The following is a 16911-nucleotide window of genomic DNA, read 5'->3' as shown; positions in this document are numbered from 1 at the left end:
ATTTACCACTACTGTTTTGTCATCTTCCACTAAACAAGTTTCTAACCCATACCAAGGGCACTCAGTTTATTTATAAGTCGCTGCCTGTATTGAAGGATTCGCAGAAATTTAAATATACTACATTTAGGCACCAGTACTTTTCCCACCACCAAGCTAAATCTTATTGGCCTGTAGTTTCCCACCTCTTCTCTGTTATCACTTTTGTGAAGAGAAATCACATCTGCCCTTCTCCAATCCTATGGAACCGATTCAGGATCTATTAAATACACCCTTTGTGGACCTGCTAGAATTTCTGAGCACTATTTGTATCCTGGAATCTCTCTCATCCAGTCTCTTGGCTGTGTCCATGTTCAGTTTTACAACTGCAATTGGTGCAGTATTTATTCCATACTCATATATACCTTTGCTAATCATCTGTGGTCTTTTCCAAGAATTTTCTTCATGAACACAGAGCATACGTATTTGCTTGGCATTCCACTTTTCTTCATCATGCTCCATACATTCCTTCCTGGTACCTTTATTCTTTCAGTTCCACCTTTGGCCATTTCCTCTCTCCGACATACTTCATACTTCATGTAATATCTTTAGCCATTTGTTCTGCTAACACTTTTGCCATCTTGATGTCTTTTTTTTTTTTTTAAATTACATTTGTACCCCGCGCTTTCCCACTCATAGGCAGGCTCAATGCGGCTTACATATTATATACCAGGTACTTATTTGTACCTGGGGCGATGGAGGGTTAATTGACTTGCCCAGAGTCACAAGGAGCTGCCTGTGCCTGCAGTGGAAATAGAACCCAGTTCCCCAGGACCAAAGTCCACCACTCTAACCACTAGGCCACTTCTCCACGCCATACATTCCTTCCTGGTACCTTTTATTCTTTCAGTTCCACCTTTGGCCATTTCCTCTCCGTTCTTTCTCTCAGTTAAAAAAAAAGTATTTATGTATTTATCCTATATTCTTTTCTGTGTTCCTTTTATTTTTTTAAATATTCCTCTGTACTTTATGAAGGTACCTTTTTTGTCTTTACTTATTCATCCACTTCCCTGGAGAACTATAGCATGCTCTTTTCCTCTTCCACCCTGTCAACAACTCCTTCAAGTACTTCTCCATTTTCCTGAAGTCAGTATGTTTGAAATCAAGAACTTTGCGTTTGTGGGTCTTGGCTCCCTCTTAGCTTTTACCATACCATGTGGTGGTCACTGCTATCCAGGACAGATGCTCTGTCTGTGAGTGGGAAACATAATCAATCTCTATTTCTTAATAGTTTCATGATGAGATGAATATTTCAGTCCACATCTGGCAGAATGAAGTTTACCAGCAACATCACTGCCTCCTTCATTCCCAATTTTTGGATATCTATGGGCAGAATCAGATCTCTGTTCAGTATTTGTGAGCTGTAAGTCTTTAGATGAAAACTGGGTGGATGAAGTGTCATCTTCTGTTTTCAAGATCACTCACAATGCATCCTCCTTTCTCTAAACCCCCTGCATTTCAGTTGCAGAAATACTAGTTTGGCTTTGGCTTTATACCACATTTTTTGAAAATTTCCATTTAAATGTGGTTTACATGCCGAATAAAATAAAATAATAAAACCTTATGTTTGAAAAAAGAAAATGTTTTTTAAACCTTTTCTGAATGCTAGTACAGTTCACATATCCCTCACTCTTTCCCCTTTTTGGTCATCTCTGTCCCTCTTGAAGAGATTAACTCATCAAACCATGTCTCAATAACAGCAAAAATATGAAGTCTGCCACCACCATTAGGGCCTGCAGATGTTGAATTTTATTGCTTACACCACAAGTATTTGTGCTCATTGGTTTCCAGCTTGCTTATATTCTTTATAACCTCATACCTGATCTCCTCTGTCTGTTTTGTTACTGAGGAGTAATTACTATGATGGCTTATTTTGTTATTTTCCTCACTGCTGTCATGCATTTGTTGGGTGTGACACCCTGAACTCATCTGCTTTCATGTGCCACCCTCATCCTTCAGTTTAAATGCCTGACAATCTCTCACCAGGTTTTAATCACCTATTTAAGTCATGTGTATGATGAAACTTTCCCCATCCTTTCAACAAAGTGCTAAGTACTTATGAAAATGCAATAATCTTTACAATAGGTTTAAGTGTCCCCTATGATACAAAGGTGCACCATGACATCATTTGTCCTCAGGTGCATTACATGATCAATTTTAGAATTCTTACTATCTTTTCTGATTGCACTAAGCATTTTGTTTGTATTCCTGCCAGGATCCTGTAGGGTATTTCACCTTCTATGTCACCTTGCAACCTCGTTTCCAAATTAATGTCTCTGATAATAGAGTCCCCTAGCAGCAGGAATGTTCTATTTTGAGATGCTTTGTCAGTGCCTTGGGAATTGGCTTGCACTGAGTGTCTCTCCATCTCTGGCACTGCCTCAGATTCCATTTCATCATAATTTCCAATAGAGCAAAGGTATTTTGCAGGAGCAATATCTGAATGAGTGGCTCTCCTTTGTCATGGGTTGTAATGTACCTGAGCTCATTGTTCCTAAGTTGTTTTATTCTTTGTGGATGCAGAAGTGAACTGTCAGGATGCTTCCTAGATGGTGTGTTCCTTCAATTATAGCATTCTGCTCCTTTTTCATTGCAAATTGTACGCTTCTGGATGGCCTCTGCCTTAGAACTAGGGCACATTTATTGTGCTGAACAGCAGTCATTGGTAGTTTTGTTTGATATAAGCTATAGTATAATCCAGAATATCAAAATTCAGTAATATTGCTTGAGTGTTAATGTGTCCTATGAAGACTATGTAAGAAAATCAGACTGAGGTGGGGGAATTTAGGTGGCAATGTAGTTTAGTAGAAGAAGGGAATGGGCAAATTTTGTCAGCAGAAACCCCTAAACCACCGCCACCACACAGGCATACTTTTAGTACCAAGGGAGTCACAGCAGTGAAAGGATGTTTTTCCCCCTTTCCCTATGAAATTGAAAAAAAAAGATCTGATCAGCTTGGTTTAAAACCATCTTGCTCCCTTAAAAGCTAGGTAGAGTTTATTATCTTCTATTCCTTGAATAAAATTTGTTCTTTTTATATTATATTTAAAAAACTTTTTAAAAGAACAATAAAAAGATTTTTCTATAATTTGTGGAAATTAAGAGCAATCAGGTCTTCGAGTCCTTAGCATTCAGAACAGCCCTAGCAGTTCTACTACCATTCTTGAATTATTGCAATTCGCTATATTGGTCTTTAAATAAACAATCATTAAAGCGACTTCAATTATTACAAAATACATCTGCTAGACTAATCTTCACTTGGGAAATTTTTTTTTGGGCTAGTCCCCTTTTGAATAATTTACATTGGCTAAAGTTAGAATCCAGAATTCATTTCAACATTGCTTGCTTACTGTACAAAAGGTTTTGTGGTCTAAACTCGGAGTGAGTCGGTGAACTTACTCGAGTGCCCCTAGTCTTTATGCTTTTGCAACGAGTAAAAAATTGATTTACTTCTACTCGTTCTACACCACTCAGGATTTTTTAGACATCAATCATATCTCCCCTTATCTGTCTCTTTTCCAAGCTGAAGAGCCCTAACCTCTTTAGCCTTTCCTCATACAAGAGGAGTTCCAACCCCTTTATCATTTTGGTTGCTCTTCTTTGAGCCTTTTCTAATTCCGCTATATCTTTTTTGAACGCAATACTCAAGGTGTGGACGCACCATGGAGCGATACAAAGGCATTATAGTATTTTTGGTCTTATTTACCATCCATTTTCTAATAATTCCTAACATCCTGTTTGCTTTTTTGGCCGCCGCCAAACACTGAGCAGATTTCAGAGTATTATCTACAATGACACCCAAATCTTTTTCTTGAGCGATGACCTCCAAGGTGAACCCTAGCATCAGGTAACTATGATTTGGATTATTCTTTTCAATGTGCATCACCTTGTATTTGTCCACATTAAATTTCATCTGCCATTTGGATGCCCAGTCTTCCAATTTCCTAGGTCTTCTTGCAATATTCATAGTCCGCATGTGTTTTAACAACCTGAATAGTTTTGTATCATCTTCAAATCTGATCACCTCACTCATTGTTTCCGATTTCCATGTCATTTATAATATGGTAAATAGTGCCGGGTACCAGTACAGATCCCTGCGGCACTCCACTGTTCACCCTCCTCCATTGAGAGAAAAGACCATTTAACCCTACCCTTTGTTTTCTGTCCAATAACCAATTCCTAATCCACACCAGAACCTTGCTACCTATCTCATGACTCTTTAATTTTCTCAGGAGTTTCTCATGAGGAACTTCATCAAAAGCTTTCTGAAGCTTTTTGACCATCCCCTGTCCATTCCAACACTGGTGTCTAATACTACCAATATACTACATTACATTGGAGTTGTCTAAATTGGTAATGGAAGAGCAGTGATGGATGTAAAAATATATGTTATCCTATGTCTCGGGGGTATTTCTTCACCCACCCAACGTTGCCCCCCCCCCCCCCCCCCTCATGAGGAAGATCTCCTGACAAATGTCACCTAGAGGCATTGGAGAAATCAATCACACTTATTGATTAGCTGGGAAGAGAGGGAATCTCAGGGTTCCCTCAAACAGAAGAAACATTTCTGAAGATCTGGAATCCCAAATGGGGTCAATGACATACAGTCACTGACACCATTTGGAAGAAACTTAAATACTTTATGATAAGACTGGATCTGTTGTTTCATACAGTTATTCTAATATGACTATCTCATGGGACAAGGAGTAGGGGGAGTGTATAGGATCAGGGGTGCCATAGGAGCCAAAGCCTTTGGGGATTGCATACAACTTGTATTTATAACCAGGGATGGGTGAGCAGAGTGGGGTTGCTTTGGGTTATGGGAATTGTAGACTGGGAGGGGAAGAATGTAATACAAGTTGACTTCAAATTTTCTTGATGTCTTAAAGTTTTATATACTTATGCATGTTAACCATGAAAAATTTCAATAAAATTGTTTAAAGATAATGTATCTGCCGTCATTTACTATGTTAATATGTATGTTGCCTAAAACTTTGTAGAGTTTGGAAAGCAAACCCTTCTGTGAGTCTGATTTAAATAAGATCATATCCAACTTAGAAAGTTTGAGGTACAAATTCATTTTTGCTTCATTTTCCAATAAAAACGTTCTAAGCTGGAAAACAGCACTGCTAGCTGGTTGAAACAACTCTGAAAGCGCCGTTCTTCACGTTTGGCTTAATTTTCTGCATTGGAGTAGACACTCAGAATATATGCAATGCAGCGCTTTCAGAGTTGCTTCATCCTGCTAAGCAGTGTTGTTTTGAATGAGTTTGTCATATTTTCTATGCTTTTACTGAGAGTATTCGTTCATGCTTGACCCCCTGAGGCAGGTGTAATTTACACCGAAATATGACCTGTATCGGGTCTATTAATTAAAGGATTCTCCATTGTTCCGTCTTGAAGGCCCATTTGTGTAACCTTTTTTGATATCTGTTTGTGTACTTTTGGACCCTCTCTTTTGCTAATAAAGTTCCTTAACATTAATTCCCATATTCAATACGTCCCTTAGGTATGTGAAAAGGGAGTTGGGAAAATAAAAATTTAGGGAGAACCATCATTTGAAGGCCTGCCACTCTCCCCCACCAAGATAGTGCTAAGGTGCGCCACCTCGCTAAATTTCCTCCGATTTGTTCTGTGAGGTTACTGTAGTTTAATCGAAGATCTTTAACTGAGCCAAGATGCATATACCCAGGTATTGGATCTCCTGATGGGTGACCCGGAAGGACAAATTTTGAAGCACCTCCAGGAAGGCATTAAAATTAAGCAATTCAGTTTTATCTGTATTCACCTTAAATCTCATAACCTCCCCAACAGAGTCATCTCTTGCAATAATGCAGCAGAGGTAGCTGGGCCCCTTATAATATTAGTGTCATCTGCATATAGTAACACTTTTAAGTTTCTCAACCTTCACTTCTATTGGAGAGATCGTAGGGGAGGCTCTGACCCTAGCCACAAGTGGCTCTATGGCTAAAGGGAAATGGGACTTGATATACCGCCTTTCTGTGGTATTTGCAACTACATTCAAAGCGGTTTACATATATACAGGTACTTATTTTGTACCTGGGGCAATGGAGGGTTAAGTGACTTGCCAACAGTCACAAGGAGCTGCAGTAGGAATCGAACCCACTTCCCCAGGATCAAAGTCCGCTGCACTAACCACTAGGCTACGTAGGGGAGAAATGGTGCACCCTGCCTTGTTCCCTGGTCCCAACACAAATTCTTCTGACTTGATTCCATTAACCACTACAGAGCTGAAGGGTTGGGCCTAAAGCACGCTGACTTATGATCCAAAAACTATCCCCAACCCCACCTGACTTAGGACCTCAAATAAAAATTTCCACTTAACCTGATCAAATGCCTTCTCCGAATTTACAGCTACACACACAGCACAGTCTTTACTCCTTTGAAGGCACTAAATCTGGTTGATATCCTTGTGAACATCATCTCTGAGTTGTTGTCTCTTCATAAAGCCCATCTGGTCATAACAAATTATTTTGGTAAGATGTCCTCCAACCCTGTTAGATAAAATCTTCATAAAATGTTCATATCATTATTGAGCAGGACTATTGGCCCATAGCCAACACACTTGGTGGGGTCTTGTCCCGGCTTGGGAAAGACAAATAAATTGTCTTATACATAATGGTGGGGGTGGAGGGAGGAGCGAGCCCTGTAATTACCGAGTTAAACATCCTTGCCAATACTTCTGAAATCACCCTTTGTAGGATAATATAGTATTCCCCCCAGCAACCCATCCTCCCCTGGGAAGGTGCTGTAGTACCTGTTCTACTTCCTGAGGGAAAACGGGAGAATTCAATCTTTGTTGATCTGCCAAAGACACCTGGGGGAATGATGCACCTACCAAATACACCCTAAGTTTTCAACCAGACATTGAAGTTCCAATGAATATAGATGTTTGAAAAACGAGCAAAACTCCTTGTAATGTCAGCATAGGAGATCTTAATGCTACCATCTGATCCTAGAATCTTGCCAACCCACCTCTTATTTAGATGTTGTAATTGCCATGCCAGTAGCTTTCCTATCCTCTTCCCAAATTCCAGAAAATCCTTTCTAGTTCTTATCTGGAATTCAGTTTTACTAACATCAAGTAAATCTAGTTTGTGTTTTAAGATCTTTCAATCTGACCAGAGAATTGGATAGTGGACATGTGCTAGATGTAGTCTACTGGGAATTCCGTAAGGTCTTTGACAGTTCCTCATAGGAGACATATTTGTGAGCAACACTGCTGAAAGGTTAGAAGGAAAAGTTTGCCTTTTTGTGGATGACGCCAAGATTTGCAACAAAAGTGGACACCCCTGACGGAGTGGACAACATGAGAAAGAGATCTACAAAATTAGAAGAATGGTCGAATGTTTGGCAGTTAAAATTTAATGTGAAGAAGTGCAAAGTGATGCACTTAGGGGTGAAATCCCAAGAGCAAGGATTTTATACTGATATTGTAATCCACCTGGGGACAAATGACCCGGCCAACAGATAAGCAAATTTGGAGCACAGAGTGTTCTAGAAGCTTGGAGGGGACTCAAATCTTTGGTTCAGACTACAGTTTTTCTGAAGTTATTCGTATATATAGAAAGGGAGAGGAAAGACTACGTAAAAAGAGGAGTTCAATAAGTGGCTTGAAGCTGGTGTAAAGAAGAAGTTTAGATTACATAGAAGATGGGGCAGTAAATGGAAAAATAGCAGGCTGTACTGTAATGATTGCTACATCTTCTGTAACAGGAAAAAGGAGATCCTTGGGGACAAATTCAAACAGTATGTTTCTGACATTTAAACTAGAGGGGTGGGGTGACAAAAGGAAGCAAGACACACACGAAAAAAATGATGGAAGTGGGGAAGGTAATGTTATAGAGAAAACCATTTAATAACACATAGAAAACAACAAGCACAAACGCTCGTGCCTCAAAGTAAAAAGGGTTCAAGATTTCCAAGCCCTGATGTCGGAGGAAAACTTGGATACTGTTGCCACTACAGAGACATGGTTCAATTACTACTACTAATAATAATCATTTCTATAGTGCCTAATAGATGTACACAGCACTGTTTTTGTACCTTGGGCAATGGAGAGTTGGTTGACGTGCCCAAGTCACAGAGAGCATGTAGTGGGAACTGAACTCAGGTAGCCAGGATCAAAGCCTACTGCACTACCACTAGCCACTCATTCACACCATGAATGGAATGTGACCATACTGGGCTATAATCGTTTTAGGAAGGATAGGGAGGGCTGAAAATGTGGAGAGTGGTGCTGTATGTGAAAAATAATATCACAGCAGCAGAAATGCAGGGAACCTGGGAAAAGGAAGAAGCTATATGGTTTGCCTGGTTCTTGAAGAGTACATGGAGCCAGTTTAAGAAATACTTGAAAACACGTTTTTTTCTTAAATGTGGGATTGAGTTTTCTGTTATGATACTGATTTGAAGATAACAGTCCATTATGTTGTTTTGGCTTTATATATATGTTTTAAAAACTGTACGCTGCTTAGTTGTAAGCGGATCATACATTTTAAATACATTAAAAAGAAAAAAAAATTAACACCCAGCCAGCCTGGAGACCTCTTTTCTTTAATAATTTCTTATATTGCAAAAGGGCCCCTTGTTTTCCTCACAGTTTTCAACCCTAAGTCTGGGAACACTTGCAGCTCCCATATTTTGCTGTCTGCTATCTTCAGAATATTTTCCGCTCCTGGGTATCACAACAGTTAAGAACAAATGCCCAGGGAGACAAATTCAGGTCTGGTTTGGGGCATAATTCTCTATGCATCTCTCCAGTTCAAATGATGGCTGTGTTGGAGATCTTCTGTACAAACTGGATAGGGTTACCCGCCTTCTACTGCCTTCAGGAATCCCCAAAATTCTTAGTTAGATCTTCTGCTGCGAGTTTCCTGTCTTCCAACTTACTGCCAGGAATCACAGCCACTTTTTCCAGCTTCCTCAGTCTCTCTCCTGCTCTTGTTCCATTTTGACATCGTGTAGTCTCCCCTTCCATTTGCTCTACTCATTCTCTGAAGACCTCCAGCTTTCATCCAATTTTCTGTTTACAGTGTCTGCGATCTCCATTTTTGTGCTCTTAGTCTTGAATGACCAGTGGTAAATCTGGTCTTAAACTTGAGAGGCAGCAGCCGTCTCTGGTGAGCGATCCAGTTCTCCGTGGGCACCAAATTTTTTCCACTCCTCCGCCAGCGCCTGGCTTTGCGCCTTGTTTACATACATGTCTTTTTATCAGACAAATCGCTTTTGGTTTCTAATGTGCAGCATGAGAATGACCCAGCAACAGCAATGCTTCACCCTCGTCCCAGCAGGCGAATTTCACCAGTTTTAAAGAACGTGCGGAGAGGAACGGGAGAATTCAGAGAGGGGGTTGTGGAGTGACTTAATGACGTTTTAAGCTGCATGGCTGACAAACCGTAAGTCTTCCATTAAAACCTGTTCGACATACCTATTCTCCTGCTTGAGATTGGTCAGTAGCAGGCCCTATGTTACGGTGTTCTCTTCAAACAATGAATGCCTGGAAAAGGATTTTCTCCTATTTAGGAAATGGCTAAAGGCGATTTATTTGTACAAGCTGCCTGCCTGAAATGGGTGACTATATATAATCATAGCTGGAGTTATATTCAGGTTGGAAAGAAATATTATTTTACTTCATCTTGTCTGGTGCATTTATATAGTCAATAAGAGCTTTCCAGGGAACCTATGAATTTAACGCAAGAGGTGACATGTTTAAGAAGGAAAACCCACCTGATAAAGGAACCTGTGTGCTTTCCAAAGCACATCACCTTGTAATCATACTCATGAGGAAGTGAGAAAAGGAATCACAGCCTGCAAATAACCAAACTTATTTTTATGCAACCCCTCTGTTTAAAGAATCCAACCAGCACAAAGGTGAAGGAGCAAAGGGGAAGGCAAGAAGACAGGAGAGAGGCAGCATACCTGAGAGTAAAGTGCTTTGTTTCAGATGTAAATGTGGTGACAGTGCAAAGAGCATGTACTCCAGACAATGAGAAAAAAGCTCATATATGTAGATTCAACTTAAACATGGACTTTTACAAGTTCTGTTCTGCTATTTCCAATCCACACCTCACTGCTGTGATAGGAAAAAGCATTTCCCTGCTCTACCAGTTTTAGGTGCCCACCAAAGAGGACAATGTGCAGGAGAAAGCTGGGGTTCACTCCCTTACACCTGTAGCTTCCATAGAAAGTCCAGTCGTGCTGTGGACTCCACCTGCTGGCGTGAAGGTACAGAGCAAGCACGAAACCATTAGAATCACAGGGGTCATGTACTTCAGTGCAACTTTCCCACCTGCCAGGCTGTGGAGATAAGGAAAGCTTCAGTTCTGGTGCACCAGAAAAAGAAAAGCCCTTTCCACCCCAAAAATGAAGAAACACTCCAGACGCACACCACAAGGACACTATCAGGAACCCTGACAAAGACCACCAGTACCTACCATTCCTCATGGCTCTCAGTCTGGTTGAGAGGAGATCTGAAAACAACAGAACTTGCATCAAATTCCTAGGCAAACCATCAAATGCACACCAATAATGCACTATTTGTGACAGCTGGCAGGTCAGAAAGGAATATGAAGAAGAAAAGGAAAAAGAAAGAAGACGAAGAAGGGAATACTGCTCTACTTCCTTTTTTTGGCCCGACTGCTTCCTCCGGCTCCTTTGGGCTTCCTGCTCAACTGGAACCAACTTCTATTGGGCTATGGCACCATGAACCTTCATTTGCACCACATCAGTCTTTCCCCCCTATTTATATATCCCCTCTCCCAACTCAATCCATACATTGCAGCTCACTCAGAAGCCAGCTAATGTAGAGCCTATGTGTCATTATACAGCCACAGCGAATATCCCTCCCCCCTACCAGGAACTAAGAGTACTGTCTCTGCAGCTTGCCCAGCAAAAGCCCAGCTTGGGAATTAAATCCACATCCTTCCAATGTGGCACACAGCCAGCCCATGCTTCACCCTGCTGTACGTATGCTTGTTAACTCACAGGTTGTTGGCAGTGACCAGCAGGTCGTAGTTGTCAAAAAGAACCACCTCAGGCCCCTCCACCACAATGATGTACAGAACCTCAATAGAGAGCATAAGGAGCAGCTTCCCAATGCTGCTGATCTGCAGGAAGACGGAGCAAGCGAGGAGACTCAGCAGGATACTGTAGTTAAAGTACTGTGAAGGAAGGTGGAGAAGAATCCGTGAGGGAAAAACTGCCCACACCTGCGCAACTCTGCTTCCCCTCTATTTTCACAGAGGGCACATTATGACCCTCATACCTCAGGGAAATTACAAGGTGGTGTGTTTTCATCACAGGGGGCCACTTCCATGTCCAGAGAGTAGTTGAGATTCATGATGTCACACACAACCACATCCCTGTGGCTGATGTTCAAGTTCCAGGCCGCACAGTCTCGCAGTGCTATGTGGTTACATGCAAACTGTGGGAAGAGAGAAAGAAGGGGACAAAAACAGCAGTATAACCATGGAAGCATAACACTCCTGGGACAAGCAGCTTAAGAGCACCCTAAAGAGAAGAAAGCAGATCAAGGCAGCAAGCGCACCAACTGCACACAGGAGAGAGCAAAGTGGAATCCTAACCTAGAAAAGAGAGCACAAGGTAAAGCACCATTGTCATCTCCCACAACACCTGAGCTGAGCACAGCAGCGTGTGCCACTTCTCTACTGCAAAAATTTGTGCCTACCATGTTGATGAAAGCAGATATGAAGACCAGAAGGATGGTGAAGATGCCCATGAGCGTGCTGTTCGTCCGAGATTGAACAATCTTGCGGGATATTCTCTGCAGTGCCACAGGGAAAAGCTGGAAGGGGCAAAAGATTGGAGGGGCTCAACCTTAGTATCAGAGCATGTATCCAAAAGCAGCCTCTGCATTCCCCAAACTCTCAATCATCAAATATCTCAAACAAACAATTACTGCTAAACAGGAGCAGGCAGCCACGCTGAGGGAGACCACATACTCGCTGTTTGTGGCAAAACAGAGATCCTTATCCCTGTCGTGATTTCTTGTTTTGGGACCTTTGTGTTCCCCGGTGAGAACTTCCTCCCACTGCAGACCCTTAAGTTACAATGCAAGTGACTACGAATAATCCCTATCAGCTGGAAAGCTCTCCTTTGTATCAACAAGGATTGAAAGGGTTATAAAAACTGGTTGCACAGATGCACAATGGAGGAATTTTGTGTCTTTCCCCTGAAGCTGTAATATAATTGTATAGCATTGCCTTACAGAGAGACACAAAAGTCAGTCCTTGCTTTCAGAAGCCTATGGTGTAACTGGTTATACAATGGTTATGCAAAGTTATTGGTCAAGAAGCCAGTGTCCTAAGTTATGACTGGTTCTAAAATCATGAACAGCAGAAGAATCTAGCCCAGAATGTTTTCCGAAATATGTCTTTAGGGGCACAACCAGGACTCTGAAAAGCATTCTGTGGACAATTCCCAGAGATTATGCTGGTACTGGCTAGTTAAAGTAAACTTTGATTGGGTAAGAGTTTATTGTATAACCCCTCTTTGTTTCTGTCTCCCCAGACCAGTACAGAATGCATGGGGTTATGTCAATGAGCCAGCGGATGCAAACCGTTTAAGAGCTGTGAGCTCTGCCCTACAACAGGCACCATTCAGGCATAGCTCACCAGTATTTCCTTCTCCAGTGAATGGTGACATGCACCCCTGTACAGTTCTGGGCTGCTAATGTAGCTCCTGGGCCCAGCTGAAGAGCCTGCTACCCAACTGAGCTAAATGGGTAGGAGAGGAATCCAGGTCCCTCCATTAACTAAACTACCATGGGATCGATTGCCCCCACCTCCCACTCCCATTTGCTCCTCAGGCTTGCCAAGGGGTAGCAAAAGGATTTTATTGGGAAGGAACCCCCCCCCACAAATTTGAGCTTCAGGCTACATGGGAGCAGTGGTAGCGGGAAGAAGCTCCTGGCCAGAGGCATTGAAGAGGTGCTCCTGGTGTGGGAACTGGTGCAACAGTTCTGAGCAGTATGAACTTGATATGGTGAGTTACCTGGAACCTCCTCCCTCAATTCTGAAGTCCCAAAATGGCTGGAAAGTGTCAGGTGAGCAATGGGTTCATGCTTCCTTGTGTAAGTCTCAACCGCAACTCAGAAGCAGCCATTTTACCTCACAGCACAGGAGCTGCTGTTAAGCCACCAATTCCAGCTTCTCAGGTCTCAGAAGTGGTTTTTTTCCATTTCATAATCAGCCCTTGCTGATGTGTCAGAAAAGCTGAAGCCTTGCCCCAGCATAGGATCAGATTCCCCGCCCCCCGAGTTTATTCTACTTTTGCATACAGCTGTCCCTATGTAGTAGTTGCAGGACCTACCCATAAGCCCTAGAATTAGAGAAACTCGAGGCACAGGGTGCTGTGCAAGCTAAACACCATGACTAAGAGTATTGGAGGACTCAGAGACCCACTCAGTTGCATCTGGTGGTACCTGCTGATATGGATTTGGACTGCTGGAGCACAGAGCCAGTGACTTAGGTAGAAGGACAAGCTGACCCCTTGGTAGAAGGGGGGAGATATTGATAGCTGAAAGGAGATGATCCTATGGTACTGCATCTCTTCCAGAAGGAAGAGCTTCAGGGGATGATTCTGCATGCATTACAGGCATTATGTATATGGAACCTGCCACCCAGGAACCTGGATCTTTGAGACCCTTGAGAATAGGGTCTATCTGTAAGCTCCAAAACCCTTCCTGATGCATCAGGTTATCCAAGCCTTTATCTTGGCAGAATCTCCAGAGAGTGAGCTTCGAATCAGAAGGGCCATGGGTAAGCTCCTCTACCTTGAAGAGATTGCTTGCGTTGGAAGCAGTAGTTCTCCAGCCCAAAGAAATGCATGAAAAAGGGAGCTACACCAACTGAAAGGAGTAAACTGAGCTCTCAGGATCTCTCACTTCAGAATGGAGACTTTGCATTTGGTCATCACTGTGGTGGGTGCAAAGGAGTTCCTCACAGCTCTGGATCTCAAGGAGGCAATTTGAGGTCTGCATCAGAAGTATCTGCAATTCTCCATTCTGGGACACCCAGTTTCAAATACTTCTCTTTGGGCTAGCTATAGCTCCTCATATTTTTTCCAAAGTCATAGTGGTAGTGGCAGCAGCAGTGTGTAGAGTAGGTCTCATGGTTCATTCATGTTTGGATAATTGGCTCAGTTGGCAGTCTACAGCCTGGGTAATTCAGTTACTTCAGTCCCTGGGATGGAAAATCAACTTCAACAAGAGAAAGCTGGAGCTGCCCTAGTGCATGGAATAACTGGGAGCTCTTTCATAACCTCTGGGGAAAAGAATTATTGTCCAAACAAAGAATTTAAAGCTCCAAATTTGGGTCACTCCAAGGCACAAGGTTTTATAAGCACATGTTATATGCAGATTCAAGGATCCATGGAGGCAACGCTGAATCTAGTCCCCTGGGCTCAGGCTCTTATGTTACTCCTGCAGTCCCTCTCTTCAAAAACGACAGTCGCCACAACATCAGGATGCCTTGATTGAAGGAAGCCAAAGCCAATCTGTGCTGGTGGTTGAACTCTCAAAATCTGATGAAAGGGATGGTCACTGGTTGGGTGGTGGCCACAACAAATGCAAGTCTCTTCAGTTGGCAAGCTCACTGTTTGGACCAGGTCATTCTGGGACATTGGAGAATGACCAAGGTGTTGTGGTCGATCAACTGCTTTGAGATCTGGGATATCTGAAAAGCCTTGTGGGCCTTTCAGACTCTGGTGCATGGTAAGGCGGTCAAAGTGTTTTCCGACAATGCCACAAGTGGTGGCTTATGTCAGGTAGCAAGGAGGAATGAGGAGTTTAGCAGTAGCAGCAGAGGCTGTCATGTTGATTCAGGGAAGCAGATTCATTCATTAGGGAAAAGGAAAGGGGATGGGACTTGATATACCGCCTTTCTGTGGTTACAATCAAAGCAGTTTACATATTATATACAGGTACTTATTTTGTACCTGGGGCAACGGAGGTATAAGTGACTTGCCCAGAGTCACAAGGAGCTACAGTGGGAATTGAACCCAGTTCCCAGGATTAAAGTCCGCTGTACTAACCACTAGGCTACTCCTCCACACCAGAGACTCACCTGCAAGCATTACCAGTAGCACAACACAGCAGGGATCAAAAATGTTCAGGTGAACTTTTGAACAGATGTGCTCTGGAGTTGAAGAGGGCCTTTGCCATGATTACAGAGTGCTGGGGAGTCCCAGTGATGGATGTGATGGTGTTTAGCCAGAATACCAAAGGACCTCTATATTTCAGATTGAGGAAAAATGGAGCAGCTGGAGTGGATGCCTTGCTGCAAAGCTGGCCTTCAGCAGAAATGTGGCATATTTTTCCTCCCTTCTTCACTTCTATTGGTTCGAGTGTTTGAAAAAGGCAGTGTCTCATCGTGGATTGGTGAATTCTAGTCATGCCAGATTGGATCAGGCATCTGTGGCACGCAGACTTGATCCAGTTATTTATTTATTGCATTTGTATCCCACATTTTCCCACCTATTTGCAGGCTCAATGTGGCTTACAGAGTTTTGGTAAGACATAGAGGCATATTTTCAAAGCACTTTGGGAGGCTAAGTTTCATAGGTTTCTATGGAACTTTGGGAGGCTAAGTGCTTTGAAAATGAGCTTGATAGTCATTCCAGGATATCAGATACAATTAGTAATGTACTAAGATTAAGTAATGGAAGAAGAAGGAAGGTGTTAGGTAGGCTAGTATAGAAGGTGGACTTTAATAACTGGGTGGGTTGGTGAGGTAGTTTTGTAAGGCGAGGAGAGTCTGAAACGTCTGCAAGGGAGAGGCCTTCTATGGAAAGGGCTTGTAATCATGGATGACCCATCTCACTTTTGTCTTGAGAAGGTAGATCTAAGATGCAAAGGTTATGTAGACATAGTACCATGGACTTTCAGGCCAGGAAGCATTGTACTTTGTTAGCTTATGCAAGGGTCTAGAGAGTTTTTGAGGCAAGGCGTGCTGAGGGAGAACTTTTGCCATTTTGGGCATCAGTGGCTCAAATATTGTTCTTCTTGCAGAATGGACTCCAAAGTGGTTTAGCTTTAGCTTTCCTCAAGGTTCAGGTGGTGGTGCTAGCATATTACTGTACTTGCTTGAAGGTGCTCCAGTAAGCTCACATCCAGATATTTTTTTAAGGGCGTGGCACACATATTGGATTGGATTGACTAACTTGATATACCGCTTAATACCGAAGTTTTAAAGCTACGTCTTGTGGTTCCAGCATGAAATCTTAAATGTTGGTTTTAAGGTTGATGGCTATACCTTTTGAGCCTCTAAAGAAAACTTCCTTGAAAGATCTTACCTTGAAGATGGCATTTCTACTTGCTGTTCCTCAGACAGAAAGATTTTGGAGTTGCAGGACTTTTCTTGCTGATATTCCTTTTTGCATTTTATGGAAGCAGGAGTTTCCAAAACAATATCAGCCTTCCATATTAACCAGGTGAGTTGCTTCCCTTGGGAGTACGATTTTAATATTTAGATGTCTATAGAGTATTACTGCGGTACCTGAAGGTAACCAACGAGTTTTGTAGATTAGACCAACTATTTGTCTGCACTGGCTGAAGGAGGTGATCATTTCTGCTTATCTGCTTAAAGGTCTGGAGCTCCATTGTGAGCTCATGTGACCTGGGGTATGGTAGCAGCATGATCAGCAGCAGCCTGGGCAATTTCTTCAGTAAAGGTGTGTAAGGCTGCCACTTGTTTACTAAGTTTTACAAACTGGATGATTAGGCCAGAGATGATGTTGCAATCCTATTGGCACGGGAGTCATCGTCCCACCTAGCACAAGGATTGCTTTGCAACATCCCATGCATTCCTGACTGGTCTAGTGAGATGAAAAGAA

The 16911-nt window shown here is 42.4% G+C and overlaps 1 protein-coding gene across 1 annotated transcript in view; it reads right to left on the bottom strand.

The window, feature by feature from the left end:
* Nucleotides 1–14790, bottom strand: part of LOC115464311 (adenylate cyclase type 6-like) — a 30946-nt gene extending 16156 nt beyond the window's left edge. Inside the window, exons 1-7 of the mRNA XM_030194700.1 lie at nt 14674–14790; nt 11747–11863; nt 11324–11482; nt 11044–11219; nt 10494–10529; nt 10305–10356; nt 10229–10270 (exon numbers count right to left, since the gene is read on the bottom strand). Of these exons, the coding sequence (XP_030050560.1) occupies nt 10229–10270; nt 10305–10356; nt 10494–10529; nt 11044–11219; nt 11324–11482; nt 11747–11863; nt 14674–14790 (699 nt within the window). The remainder of the gene's footprint in view (nt 1–10228; nt 10271–10304; nt 10357–10493; nt 10530–11043; nt 11220–11323; nt 11483–11746; nt 11864–14673) is intronic.
* Nucleotides 14791–16911: the final 2121 nt, after the last annotated feature.

Source organism: Microcaecilia unicolor, chromosome 3 (assembly GCF_901765095.1).
Source record: "Microcaecilia unicolor chromosome 3, aMicUni1.1, whole genome shotgun sequence".
Classification (NCBI taxonomy): Eukaryota; Metazoa; Chordata; class Amphibia; order Gymnophiona; family Siphonopidae; genus Microcaecilia; species Microcaecilia unicolor.
This window is presented reverse-complemented; position numbering and strand designations above follow the sequence as displayed.